The following is a 13194-nucleotide window of genomic DNA, read 5'->3' as shown; positions in this document are numbered from 1 at the left end:
CGACCGAGCGGCGCCGCAAGCAAGCGAGGGCCGCTTTTGCATGCGGCCGCGCGGCGCCGCGCCGGCGCTTCTGCCGCCGGCCGCGCGCGCGGCGAGTGCGCGCACGCGAGCACTCTTACTGCCGCCGCGATCTGGCTCGGAGGCATCGGCCCTGCGCCACATCGCAGCAGATGCGCAGCGCTCGCATCACCTTCATTGTGTGGGTCTCGCTGCTCCAACGGCGCGCCTGCCGGCTGCGCGCGCTCGCCCCACGGCCAGCATCTACACGGCGCCCAGCGGCTTTCAGGGTGCAGGGCGCGCGGCCGCGGCGGGCGCTGCATGGCCGCATGGGCGGCATGGACGCATGAGACCTGGTGGCAAGAAGGCGGAAGCGTGAAGGCAGCCGAGGGGGCGAAAAACAGGTGACCGCGGGCGCGGCAGGCACCCGAGCTGTGGTCCTAGCCGAGGTCGCTGTCAGGGAGCGCTGCGACGGCGGAGGAGGGGACAGATGCAGCGGCAGGGCAGTCACACATGCAGCAATGCACCCTTTATTTTGGCACTCCCAGTGCGGCGTGGCGCCTGCGTCCCTGACGAGGCGTGCTCCCAGCATGCAGCAGCAGCGCTCAGACGCAGCATGCGGCGCAGACGAGCGTCAACGCGCAGAGCGGCGGCAGCAGACGACTCTGGCGCAGATGGGAGTCCGCTCCCTCGCGCTGTGCTCTGACGCGGCGCTGAATGCGCTCTGCAAGCGCCTCTGCTCGTCGTCTGCGAGCGCTCTGCTGCCGCTGAGCCACCTTCGACGGCGACGATCCGGCGCCGCGCATCTCGCAGGCACGGCGGCAGTGCTCTCGCTGATGATGGCGCTCGCCGTCGCCGCCGCACGCAGAGGATGCAGCTTCCCACCCGAGCGGGCCGGCTCCTCGCGGCGCGCGGCCCGCCTCCTCGCCCTCGGGTACCTCGCCTGCGCGCGCGCCGCCATTTTCGCTCGCGCCGCTCTCGCCGCCCTCTTGAGTGGCTTTCTCGCAGCTCCTCGCATCCTGCTCCCCACCTCCTCCATCCCCACCTCACTATGTCCGCCCCCGCCCCCGCCCCCGTCGTCGGCGCACCCACCTCCGAGGTGATGCGCGTCTCTTCGCGCGACGAGTCCGACAAGGACGCCGCCGGCTCGCCCAAGGGCGAGAAGCTCGGCTCCGAGAAGCACCACCACGACGGCCTCGCCAACGAGGGCCTCTCGCCCGACATCCTCGGCAAGCGCCTCGATGCCATCGGCGTCAACAGCGTCTACGAGCGCAAGGTCTACATTCTCAACCGCGTGCGTGTCTGGCGCGTGCCTCTCGCCGTGTCTGCGGCGCCACGCATGGCTGACCCCGTCTGCTTCCTCAGGTGATGGATGAGCACATTGGCATGGGCAAGTGAGTAGCAGGAGCATGACAGGAGGCAGGAGCACAGATGGCGAGTGGGCGGCAGCGTCGGAGGCACAGCGGGCTCGTCGTCAGGCCGGAGGGGTGCGCAGGGCGCGTCGACGGCGTGTCCGCGCGCCGGCGTCTTCAGGCACGCCCCCTCCGAACCCGATCTGCAGCTGCAGATCATTCCTGCGGCAGTTCTAAGCGCACGGAGCACCCTCAGCGGTGCTTTGGAGCCATTCAGGGCCAGCTGCGGCGCTGCAGTGCGGCGCCAGCCGGGTCCGGGGAGATGAGCCGCGGCACGCGCATGCGTCGCCGCCCAGATTCTCCGCCGCGCGCGCCGCGGCGCGCGCGTGTCGCCTGCAACCCCCTCGCTGATCCCTCCGCCAGCAAGCCCTCGCTGACCCCTCCGCACCTAGGTTCCAGTGGCAGCTCTTCCTTTTGTCGGGCTTCGGCTGGTTCGTCGACAACATGTGGCTGCAGGGCGTCGCCATCATCCTGCCGCGTGTGCGCGCCGAGTTCGGCAGCAGCACGCCCGTGTCGTGGATGACGTTTGGCCTCTACGTCGGCCTCATCATCGGCGCCGCCGGCTGGGGCGTGCTCGCCGACATCATCGGCCGCCGCCCGGCCTTCAACGCCACGCTCTTCCTCGCCGGTGTGTTCGGCATCGCCGCCGGCGCCGCGCCCAGCTACGTCGGCCTCGGCGGCCTGCTCGCCGCGCTCGGAGTCGGCCTCGGCGGCAACCTGCCCGTCGACGGCATGCTCTTCCTCGAGTTCATCCCCGGCAACAAGCAGTACCTGCTCACGCTGCTCTCCGTCTTCTGGTCGCTCGGCCAGCTCTTTGCCTCGCTCATCGCCTGGGCCTTCATTGCCAACTACTCGTGCGAGGGCGACAACAGCAACATTGCCGAGTTCGGCCCGTGCGTCGGCAACAACGCCGGCTGGCGCTACACGTTCTACACGCTCGGCGCCGTGACGTTTGCCATGTTCTTTGCGCGCTTCGCCATCTTCCAGCTGCCCGAGTCGCCCAAGTTCCTCCTCTCCGAGGGCCGCGACGCCGAGGCTGTCGCCGTCGTCAAGGAGATTGCCGCGCGCAACGGCCGCCCGCTGGATGACGACATCCTCTCGGTTGCCATTCTGCGCTCCGCCGCGGGCGAGGACGAGTCGATGGACGCCAACAACGAGGTCGTGGCCCACGAGAAGCGCGGCCTTGCTGGCATCGTCGACATGCCTAAGCAGCTCTTCAACGCCATGCGCCGCATCCGTCCCTCGACGTTCAAGCCCGACCTTCGCCTCGTGCGCCCGCTCTTCAGCAGCCCCAAGGTCGCGTACAACACGTCGATCATCTTCATCCTCTGGGCGTTCATCGGCCTCGCCTACCCGCTGTACAACGCCTTCCTGCCGCTCTTCCTCGAGCGCCGCGGCACGACGACGGGTGCAAGCGACGTCAACACGGTCTACTCGCAGTACGCCTGTGAGTCCCGCTGCAGCGCGCACAGCACAGCGATCTCCTCTGACACACACTCTCTGCACAGACATCTCCATCTGCGGTGTGCCCGGCTCGATCATCGCCGCGTTCATGGTCGACATCCCGCGCTCGGGTCGCCGTGGTGCAATGGCAATTGGCACGCTGCTCACCGGCGTCTTCGTCTTTGTCTCCACGGCTGCGCCCAACACCGGCGCCTTCCTCACGTTCCTCTGCCTCGAGGCGCTCTTCCAGAACATCATGTACGGCGTGCTCTACGCATACACGCCCGAGAGCTTCCCGGCACCCGTCCGTGGCACCGGAGACGGCATCGCGTCCAGGTATGTACCCCTCCCACCCCTCCCGCCTCGCACCCTGCTAACCCTGACCCTTTTAACTACAAAAGTTTGAACCGTGTGTTCGGCCTCATGGTGCGTACGCTGTTTCTGAGCTCATCCTGTTCATTGGCTGACTCGGGGACGTCTTCTGCAGGCTCCGATCATCAACATCTACGGCGGGGCGTCGAACATCAACGCTCCGCTCTACACCAGTGGCGCGCTCTTCATCGTCTGCGCTCTCCTCATGCTCACTCTTCGTATCGAGAGCCAGGGCAAGTCGGCACTTTAAGCTGCTTAGCTGCTCGTCGCCGAACCGCAGTCACGTCGTCTTGCGAATGTCGGTCTCCTATCCTTACCGCGCGCGTCTCGCGTCGCGCGCCTGTAATTCTGTCTCCTGCTGCTGCCCTTTCACCCAGCTCTGCTTCTCCTTGCACCTCGTCTGCACCCACGATATCTCTCCTCTTCCGATGGTTGCACAGTTCAATGAGTTACAATCCCAAAGCCTCTGCGTCGAAGGTGTGACTGCTGCCCGCTGCGGCGCGTGCATTCTTCCCGCTGCGCGCGCCGCGCCGCGGAGTCAGCGATGCCGCTGCGCGCCGCACATCCCACCGCCGCAGCGCCGGCACCTCGCAGGCTGCGGTGCCAGCTGGTCCTGCATCCTGCAGCGGACCTCGGGACCGAGCGTGGTCACGAGCTTGAGCAGCTGAGAGATGTGCGGGCGCGTACTGCTGGGAGCAAGCGCAGGCGTGAGAGAGTGCACCTGGAATGCGGCCCCGTACGCCACAGCCCGGCGGTCCGCCAACAAGCACAGGGTCCTGCCTCTGGGACGGCATTCTTGTTCATCTAGGTGCAGCTGCTGCGGCGCTGCTGCTCCTGGTGACAAAGCTCTGGCCCCCGGAGACTTGCGCTGCGGCTGCGCTCGGCCGTCGATCAGCCGGCAGCCCCTGCATGCGGCACGAGGCGCGACCGCGTGGGCCGCCGAGCGAGCGGGCCGCGGCACGTGTGAGCAGCATGGGCTCGCACGGCTCGCTGCGGCATACGGGGCCAGCGTGTGTCGGAACTGCGGCGGAACCCTGCGCAGGATGCTGAGCGAGGACGAGCCAGCGATGCAGAGGGGAGCTTCAAAGGCGCAGCAGCATGACGCCAGCACAGGAGGCGCGCCGTGGCGCCATGTCCTTGGCCGTCGGAGGCGGCGGCGCGAGAGGGCAGCATCCAGACCACCCCTCGCCGCGCTAAAGGGCATGATCTGCAAGTAAAGTGCCTCGGTGACGCCGCTGGTGCGCCGGAGCCGTCTGCAGAGGGGTCACAAAGCGTCACCGCCTTCACGCAGCGAGGCTCACAGCAGCAGCAGCTTCGCGGAGGTGCCGAAGCACCGGGTCGGACGTCCAGCACGAGACGGCGCCCTCGCGAGCACGGCCCGTCGGCGTGATGGCGCAGCTGTTCCGCGGGCGGCTCGGTCTCTGCGAGCCGCTCTGCACGGCCGTCCAGCATGCAGGGTGCAGCTCGCACCTCGTCTCGCGGCCTGCGCCCGTCACGGCATCGGGAGCGAGGTCCCGCGGAGACGGCACGCGGCTGCGAGGAGGGGAAGAGGGCGGTGTGCCTGTCGTTGTGCTGCCGTGCCTCGCTGCCCTCGCAGCCCCTCTCGCCGCTGTTTCGTTGCTCCCGCCGCGCGTCGAGACGCACAAGACGCGTCGGCGGGCGGCGTGCATGGTGCCGCTGCCTCTGCCGCTGCAGGGCGTGCGCGAGCTTGCGCTGCTGCCGTGCCCTGCTGTGCTGCGCCGCCGGGCCGTGCCCGTGCATGCGCCGTGCGCGCTTGTGCGACGCTGCGCCTGGCTGAGCACCTGCCTTGCCTTGCCTTGCCCGCTGCCCGGCGCACGCAGCCCCGACGTGAGGTCACCACCGGCCTCGGACGCTCTCTCGACTCTCACCTCCTTCTGCTCGCTCTCGCATCCCCTTCTCCTCGCCCGAGCGCCGCTGCCGGCCGTGGCCTCGCTGCTGCCCCGCACCGCACATACGCGCACCGCACCGCCGCCGCTCTCCTGCTCCGACGGCCGTGCTCTGCCCCTCTCGCAGCACGCAGCCTAGCAGGCCCACGCAGCCGAGCAGGCCACTCCTGCGGTGCCGCCGCCTCGGGCACTTCGCTAGGTGCATCTCCATGCCATGCCGCCGCCGCACGCATCCTCCACGCAGGCGCCGCAGCATGCCGGCGCCGGCAGCAGCGGCAGCGCCTCGGGCGGCGGCGGCATCGGCCGCAGCCAGTCGGCGCTCAACTTTCTCTTCTCCAAGGCCAAGGCCTTCTCCAGCTCGGCGAGCAGCAGCAGCAACATGAGCTCGTCGGCCGGCGCGACAAACATCAACCCCTCGCCCTCCATGTCGTCGCTCGCCAGCCAGGCCGAGGAGCCCGAGGGCGCACACTCGTACCCGCGCCAGGCCGGCTCGGGCCGCGCGCGCGTGCCCTCCAACTCGTCGTCGAACGCCTCGTCGGGCTTCTACCAGGGCTTCTCCATCGATCGCTCGAGCGTGAGCGACTTTGGCCGCTACCCCGCGCCCGGGCGGCCCAGCGTGAGCCACGACGAGCCGGCGCTGTCGAGCCCGACGAAGCGCAGCTTCTTTGGCGGGCACCGCGACCGCAAGGTCTCCAACGCCAGCATGACGCGCAATGCCGCAGCAGGCGCCAGCGGCGGCGGCGCCTCGGGCCAGTCTGGCCGCGGCATCTTCTCGCACAGCCCGCTCGGCAAGTCGCTCGGCATGCGCGCCGAGGGCGGCGGCAGCTATGCGCAGTTCAGTAAGAGCCAGTCCGACCTCTCGTCGCGGCCCGAGTTTCCCTCGCCAAACACGCTGCCCGTCGACCTGCCGCCGCTGCCCGGGCGGCCGGCGCTCATGTCGCCGCCCTCGGCGGGCTCGTCGGGCAAGGTGTCGGCGAGCGAGGACGTCAACTTCCTGCGCTCGCCGAGCCCGCACATTGGCTTCTCGCGCAGCGTCGACGATCTCTCGCAGCCGACGACGCCGACCTTTGGACCCAGCACGGGTCTCGGCGCCGCGCCGGGGTCGTCTTCGCGCGCCCAGCCTGCGGGTCAGAGCCGGCAGCGGCCAGACGGCACGTGGGCCGAGCACGGCGTGCCTGCGCCGGACTGGGGCCGCCCGAGCGATGTCGGCACGATGGCCGGGCGCACGAGCCAGCCGGGCACGCCCGGCATCGCGCCGCCGCGCTGGAACGCCGGCGCTCCGCCGAATGCAGCATCAGCATCGGGCGGGCCCAGCAGCACCGCCGGCATGATCCCCTTCAGCTCGACGCCGCAGAGCTCCGCCTGGGCGCAGGGCGGACAGCCGCAGAAGCTCATGGCGGTCCCGACGCGGCACCAGCGGCGCGGCTCGAAGCTCTCGTCTTCGCCCAAGGACTCGCTGATCTCGCAGGAGCAGCTGCAGCAGGCGCGAGCGGCTGCCGCAACTCCGGCAGAGCCAAGGCCGCTGCCGCCGGGCGTGCAGTACCAGGGCTTCCTGAGCCGCAACACCAACGTGACGCTCTCGCTGGCGCAGCTGGCCGACGGCCACGACAAGGGCAAGGAGCGCGAGAAGGACATCAGCAAGGGCTGGAAGGCGTACAAGGTGCAGCTGCGCGACGGCCAGCTGTGCTTCTTCAAGCCGCCGAGCAGCGCCTCCGATGAGGTCAAGGCGCTGTTCCCTGCATCCGTGGTGCGCGGCGAGCTGCCGGCCGGCTCGACGTCAAAGGCGACTGCAGCGCAGTATGCGCGCGACCTGGGCGCCGACGCCGACGCCATCAAGCGCAGCCTGGGCACGCAGGAGCTGCTGGCAGCAACCTCGGGCGGCCAGCGTGGCGGCGGCTCGGCAGGCTCGGGACCCTCGCCGCCCGCAGGCTATCGTCCGCCTCCACGGCGCGGCGACAGCACCGGCGCATCCGTCTCTGTCACGACTGACCGCTCGCTCGGCACAACAGATGCCACCTCAGCGCCGAATTCTGTAGCAGCGCGAATTGCGCAGCCACGCGGACCGCTGCCTTGGGCCGCACCGGACAAGCACCACGATCTCGTCTTGGTCGAGAGCGCAGAGCCGCCAGGCACCTGGGCCGCTCGCATCCTCAGCGGCTCGCCCGAGAGCCTGGCGCACGAGCTCGTGTTTGCTACCCAACGGCCAGCTGCCGCCGCGGCTGTAGCACCGGATGCCGCCTCGCCAAGCAGCGACAGCGCAGCTGGCGACGTCGTCCTCTTCGTCAACGCCGCGCTGGTCGCCATGACGAGCAGCGGGCGCCCTCTGCTCTCGCTGCTCGTGGCGCTGCAGAAGTGGGCCGTCGAGGCGCTGTCGCTGACGCGGGGCGACATGCTGCAGGGCGCGCCGCTCACAGATGCGCGAGACGCTGAGCTTGCGCAATTCCAAGCGGCCGTGCGCTCGCGCGTCGCTGCGCTGATCGAAGCGCGGCCAGCAGACTACGTCGTTGACTCGGCAGACAAGGCGAGCATCATCGAGCTGCTCGAGAGCCTGGTCCGCGACACGTGGCCCGCAGGTTCGGACGCCCGCGCTGCCCTCGAGAAGAGCGTGCGCGAGCAAGCCGAGGGTGTGTCGACCTCAGCCGACGCGCCAGACTGGCTCGCCAGCATCCGCGAGCGCGCTTCGTCTGGCGACCTAATCGAGCTGGCTCGTCACCGGTTCCGCGCCGGTGCGCTGCTGAAGCTTGACCCCAGCGAGATCGCCCAGCAGATTCAGGTGTTTCACGCCGACCGGTCGCGCGCACTGCTGACGGCGCCGCTCTCGCTCGGCCGTCTTGCTGCGCACAAGCAGGCTGCGCCGGCTTCGATGGCGCTGCTCAGTTTCGATGCGACAAGCCCGCACATGATCACGAGGCTCGTGCTGGACCAGATTCTCGAGGACGCCGACAGCCGACCGACCTCGGTGCGGCGCTCAGAGCTGTCGTCTGGCGCGCCGCGGCAGCGTGCCGCGCTCGTGCGGCACTGGATCGCCGTCGCGTCCTTCCTGCTCAGCTACGGCGACCTCGCTGGCTGGGCTGCTGTCTGTGCTGCGCTTTGCTCGCGGCCGGTGGCGCGGCTGGACCAGACGTGGCGCTACGTCGCACTCAACGACCGCAACATTATCAGCAAGATCTGGGCGCCGCAGCTTGCCAAGCTCGGCTGGACCGACGGCAGCCTTGCCCGCGACACGGCCATCTCTCCGCTGATTCTGGGCGCGAATTTCGCCAGTGCAGGCAAGATGGACCTCGTCAAGACCCTGGATGGGCAGCCTGTGGAAGTGCTGCCGTTCCTCGGCAATGCGCTCGTCGGCGGCAGCACCACGCGGGTCGCGGCGCAGCAACTGCACTTTGCCGATGCCACTCGCGTGGCCGAGCGAGGAGAAGCTCTCGTGCGAGCCTGGACAGCACGCATGGCCACGCCCGCCACGCGCGTCTATCCTGGCGTCCGCCCTGCGCTGCCCGAGTACCAGCGGGCGCTGCAGAGCCTCATGGAGCTCGGCATCCAGGGCAGCGTTGGCAGGCCTTCAACGCAGGAGGGCGAGAGCGATCTGGCCAGGTACCTGCCGGTGTCGCTGCAGGCTGAGCCTCGCAGTCTGGGCCACCTGGATCTGCGTTGGCGCCCGCCGCTGACGCAAGTCACCGGTGCCTGCGCCATCGCGCCGCTCATCTTCTCCGAGCCGCTGCCGAATCTGTCGCTCGTCGAGCGCGAGCGCATCTGCTCGCTCATCTCCGGCGGCGCAAGCACGCGTCGCAGCGATGCCGGCAAGTGGCCCCGTCTCGGCGGCGGCAGCGCGACAAACACACCCGACAGCACCATCACCCAACGTACGCCGCAGCCCCGACCGGCGCTTGCCGGTTCGCCCCTGATGGGTGCCTCGCTCGTGCGGTCGCGCACGTTCCCGCCGGGCGCACGCGTCTCGCGCTCGCTGCCGTTCGCGGGCATTGCCGAGTGGTCTTCCGCCCAGACGCTGGGAGGCTCTGACGAGATGTACATCCGCATCGGCGCCGAGCTGGTGCTCGGCGTCGTGCCGGAGGCGTCGCTGAGCCTGCCGTCTTCGCCCATGACGAACAAGCGCTTCTCGCAGGAGATGAGTAGAGGCTCGCGCCCGCTGTCGCAGGCGTCGAAGCGATCCAGTCTGCCGGCGTCGAACCGCAGCTCGATGGTCGAGGTAGCCGCAGCGCCGCTGCACGTGGTAGTCAAGGCGGCCACGCTAGAGCGTCTCGGTATGTACAAGAGTGCGCGACCCGCGCATGTACTCTGCTGACCTGTCTGCGCTATAGTCGACGTTCTGGTCATGGGCGTGCAGCACCTGTCTGCAAATACGTCAGACGACCAGGGAGAGGCGCCGCTGAGCCCGGTGCGGCGCGCCCGCCTCACGATGGACGTGGCCGCATTCCGCAGTGTCTTTCTGGCGACGTTCCGGCGCATCTGCGCGCCGCTGGTGCTCTTCGACTTTCTCGTCAAGCGCTTTTCGGCTGCCATCAATGCCAGCCGCGAGATGGCGCTGCCGATGCAGCACCGCTCCTCGAGCCCCTTCCCGTCGTGGTCGCGCGGCGACGTCGCTGCCACTCGCACCGAGCCCGTCGACTGGGACATCGCTACGCGCATCCGCATCGGCGTCATCTCGCTCCTGCACACGTGGGCGCAGCGCTGCCCGCAGGACTTTGCCGACGACGCCGAGCTTTACAACTCGGCACTGTCATTTGCAGTCGTGCGCAACAGCTTGACGACGTCGCGTGCCGACGACCCGGACTACGATAAGATCAGCTCGGCGCTGAGCGAGCTCGGCGCGACGCTGCGCACCAGCGTCATGTGCGCGAATGTGCGGCCGCCGGAACAGCCGAGCGCGGCGGCCAGCACATCCGAGGCGCCCAGCTCAGCCGGCGACCGGGCACAGAGCGTCGAGCTCGACTTCGACCGTGCGTCTCCGCCGGAGCTCGTCAACTTCCTCGAGTCCATCGCCGCCGTCTTCTTCGACAAGGTCGTCGAGCGCGACTTGCTCATCGCCGCGGAGCTCTTTGAGCACCAGGCTGCCTCGCCAACCGGCTGGCACACGCGCGCGGGCAATGCGGGCGCTGCCGAGGAGACGGCTCTGCCGCCAAACATGTACAAGCTGCTCGAGCACCTGCGCCAGCCGGGCGATGCGCGAGACGCGCCGTCGCTGCACCAGCGCCTGCCTCCTGCGCTTCGTGATGCGTGCGCCGCGCAGAACTTGCTGCGCGGATGGATCGCGATCCACATGTGAGTCACGCTGCGCTCGTCCGGGCTTGGCAGAGTCGCTGACGCTCCCCTTTGCAGCATCGAGTCTCGGATCGGTCTCGAGCGGCGGCAGGCTCGGCTTGCCAAGCTGATCGACGCCGTGCGGATCTGCCGCGCGCGCATGGCCCGCCTGCGGATGGACGACGAGGCGTCGGGCCCGTTTGCTCCTGCCGGGCCCTTCCGCGAGCCGACGATCGCCTCATTCGTCGAGAGCGTCATCGTCGGCAGCCTTACTGCTTCAGAGAGTCGCATCTTTGTGCGAGCATGGCACGGCGTTGCTGCGGCTCGCGAAGCCAACGGCGATAGCCTCACGGGTCTGCTCCCGTCGGGCCGTGGCGCCGCCGCATTCAACGACGCGACCGAGCAGTCGAGCACGCCAGACGTGGGCTGGATCCTCAAGTCGCTCGCCGAGGCCGTGACGCGTACGTCCGATCTGGTGCAGGCGGACAGCACGCTCATCGACTTTGACAAGTCGCGCACGGTCTGGAACCTCATCGACTCGTCGATGCGCATTCGCCCCGCCGAGGCCGACGCACGCATGGTCGAGCTGGCCGGCGCGCGCCTCAACGCTATGCAGACCGCTCTGCGCAAGGTCGCCTGGGACCGGCGCATGTTCAAGGAGGATGCAGCACAGGAAGCTGCGGCGGCACCTCTCCTGCCGGCCTCGAAGCTGCGCCTCGCCAAGCCGCTGGCCTCGTACACGGCCGACCAGCAAGAGAAGCATCGCCGCGACCGCGCTGCGTTCGAGCTCCTCGAGCATGCCGCCCACCTTGCTCAGGCAGCTGCCCGAGCGCAGAGCTCTGCAGACACCGCTATGCGCACGAGCCTGTCGGCACCCGGCGTCAATGGCCCACTGCCACCCGCGGCAGTAGGCCCGCCTGCGGCAAGCTCCGTCGAGAAGCGGGCTCGCCGCGTGACAGCACTGTTCCGAGGCGCCATGCGGCCGAGCGAGAAGGCCGATGTCGTCACGCGCTCGGCGGCCGAGCTCATCGACGCCGTGCCCGCCCAGAAGCCGGCACTGACCATCCGCGTCGGTTCCGCTCGCATCGTGCCGTGGCTGAACTCGCAGCGCTCGCACGTCTTCCACTTGTCCTCTGCCGACGGCGACAATCACCTGTTCCAGGCGCCCTCGCAGAGCGACGCCGCAGAGTGGTTCAGCGAGCTGGAGAAGGCTGCCAAGCAGTACGCGGTCGCGCGCTCGACCGATGCCAACCGACTGGGCAAGAACGGCCGCGCTGCTGGTGAGTCGAGCGGCTGCTCATGGGCTCAAGCTGCGTAGCTGACATGCCGCTCTTTGCAGTAATGCCGCTGTACAGCATTCCGATCATGACCCTCGCCGAGCGCGACGGGCGGAGCGTGCCCCTGGGCCTTGAGCGCATGCTGGCTGAGGTCGAGGCAAGAGGTAAGTGATGTCGTGTCTCCGCGGCTCGCTTCGCTGCTGACGCTACGACGCCCAGGCCTGCTGGAGCAGGGCATCTACCGCATCTCGGGCGCCAAGAGTGCCATCGAGGGCCTCAAGGTCGCCTTCAGCAAGCAGCCGGCCGACACGATCGACCTGGCACAGGGCGACTTCAGCGACGTGCACACCATCGCCGGCGCGATCAAGCAGTGGTTCCGCGACCTGCCGGAGCCGGCCGTGCCGTTTGCCTTCTACAACGCCCTCATCGACGCCGAGCGCATCGAGGACCACGAGGAGCGCCTGTACGCCATCCGCGACATCATCTGGGAGTTCCCCAAGCCGCACTTTGACGTGCTGCGCCGCGTCTCGGAGCATCTGGCGCGCGTCGTCGAGGAGGGCGAGCGCAACCTTATGGCGCCGCACAACATCGGCCTCGTCTTCGGCACGTCGCTGCTGAACCCACCGCCCGGCCCCGCGAGCGTGGCGCAGTCGTTCGGCAACATCGGCCGAGCAGCGCACATCGTCAAGCTCATCATCACGACGCATGACTGGCTCTTCGAGCCGGAGCCCGAGCCTGAGCCGGAAGCGGAGCTCGAGGGCGAGAGCACCATCGTCGAGGCCAAGCCTGCCGGCCTGCCGCCCGTGCTGGACGTCGACGAAGGCCAGCACGAGAGCTCCACAGACGAGGCCGGGGCCACCTCGACCTTCGCCACGCCGGCCGTGACGCCAAGCGTCGAGACCGACGCCTCGCCCGAGTTCGCCTTCACGGCCGGAAGCGCGTCGCAGAGCAGCGCAGCGCTGTCCTCGGCGCCGTCTGAGTCGGCCGACAGACTCGAGACGCTCGCCACCTCGTCGCCGCCCGTCCACGACGCCTCGGCGCCCGAGATGGCCAAGCTCTTCGCCCAGCGGCGTCCCGGCGGCGCGCGCGAGGGCGCGGCCGGCCGCGAAGACAGCATATACCTCGATGCAACCGAAGGTGCGCAGCTGTGGCCCATGACCCCTCCGCACCGCCGCTGACCTCCATGCGCAGCCATTACCCTGCTTGACCCGCGCTTCCACGCAAGTCAGGGGGCCGCCTGATCCCTGCGCGGCCTCCGAGTCCCTTCACTTCATACCCTACATCTGCTCCCTTATTTGTGCCGGTCTCAATGCATGCTGCGCCTGTGCACGACCTGCCGAGAGCAGCCCGTCGGCAGCGCGCCACGCACTGCTCCGCTTGACCCAGGCTGCTGACGCGTGCGGAGATGCACGTTGCGCGCGCGATCCCTGACGCCAGCTCCTACCGCATGCCTGTGCGACAGCGACGACTGCACCCAGCGACGGAGCTAGAAGGGTAGTAATTGGACCAGATCCACCAGAGGCACAGACA

At 69.0% G+C, this 13194-nt stretch overlaps 3 protein-coding genes across 3 annotated transcripts; 2 read left to right on the top strand and 1 right to left on the bottom strand.

Annotated features, from left to right (window-relative positions):
- Positions 1 to 1099: 1099 nt before the first annotated feature.
- On the top strand, positions 1100 to 3474 carry FA09DRAFT_299900 (MFS general substrate transporter; the record flags this gene model as incomplete). Its single annotated transcript, XM_025740313.1, has 6 exons — positions 1100 to 1291; positions 1363 to 1391; positions 1802 to 2856; positions 2918 to 3188; positions 3254 to 3278; positions 3340 to 3474. 6 exons carry the CDS (start codon positions 1100 to 1102, stop codon positions 3472 to 3474), a joined length of 1707 nt encoding a protein of 568 aa, XP_025596803.1.
- Positions 3475 to 3541: 67 nt separating this feature from the next.
- On the bottom strand, positions 3542 to 4521 carry FA09DRAFT_92236 (hypothetical protein). The gene has a single exon (XM_025745902.1). The coding sequence runs from the start codon at positions 4426 to 4428 to the stop codon at positions 3763 to 3765; it is 666 nt and encodes a 221-aa protein (XP_025596802.1). The 5' UTR covers positions 4429 to 4521; the 3' UTR covers positions 3542 to 3762.
- A 591-nt stretch (positions 4522 to 5112) lies between these two features.
- Positions 5113 to 13174, top strand: FA09DRAFT_331378 (hypothetical protein). Its single transcript, XM_025742999.1, has 6 exons — positions 5113 to 9390; positions 9448 to 10408; positions 10466 to 11667; positions 11727 to 11828; positions 11884 to 12801; positions 12856 to 13174. Exons 1-6 carry the CDS (start codon positions 5346 to 5348, stop codon positions 12903 to 12905), a joined length of 7278 nt encoding a protein of 2425 aa, XP_025596801.1. The 5' UTR covers positions 5113 to 5345; the 3' UTR covers positions 12906 to 13174.
- The last annotated feature ends 20 nt before the right edge of the window (positions 13175 to 13194 follow it).

This window comes from Tilletiopsis washingtonensis (genome assembly GCF_003144115.1).
Source record: "Tilletiopsis washingtonensis strain MCA 4186 unplaced genomic scaffold FA09scaffold_17, whole genome shotgun sequence".
Lineage (NCBI taxonomy): Eukaryota > Fungi > Basidiomycota > Exobasidiomycetes > Entylomatales > Tilletiopsis > Tilletiopsis washingtonensis.
This window is presented reverse-complemented; position numbering and strand designations above follow the sequence as displayed.

Bases quoted from the DNA above. Each gene is read 5' to 3' on its own strand.
- FA09DRAFT_92236 (XM_025745902.1), bottom strand. From the start codon at position 4,428: ATGCCCTTTAGCGCGGCGAGGGGTGGTCTGGATGCTGCCCTCTCGCGC.
- FA09DRAFT_331378 (XM_025742999.1), top strand. From the start codon at position 5,346: ATGCCGCCGCCGCACGCATCCTCCACGCAGGCGCCGCAGCATGCCGGC. The intron at 9,391-9,447 runs GTATGTACAAGA...TCTGCGCTATAG, and splicing joins GGCCACGCTAGAGCGTCTCG to TCGACGTTCTGGTCATGGGC. The intron at 10,409-10,465 runs GTGAGTCACGCT...TCCCCTTTGCAG, and splicing joins GGATGGATCGCGATCCACAT to CATCGAGTCTCGGATCGGTC.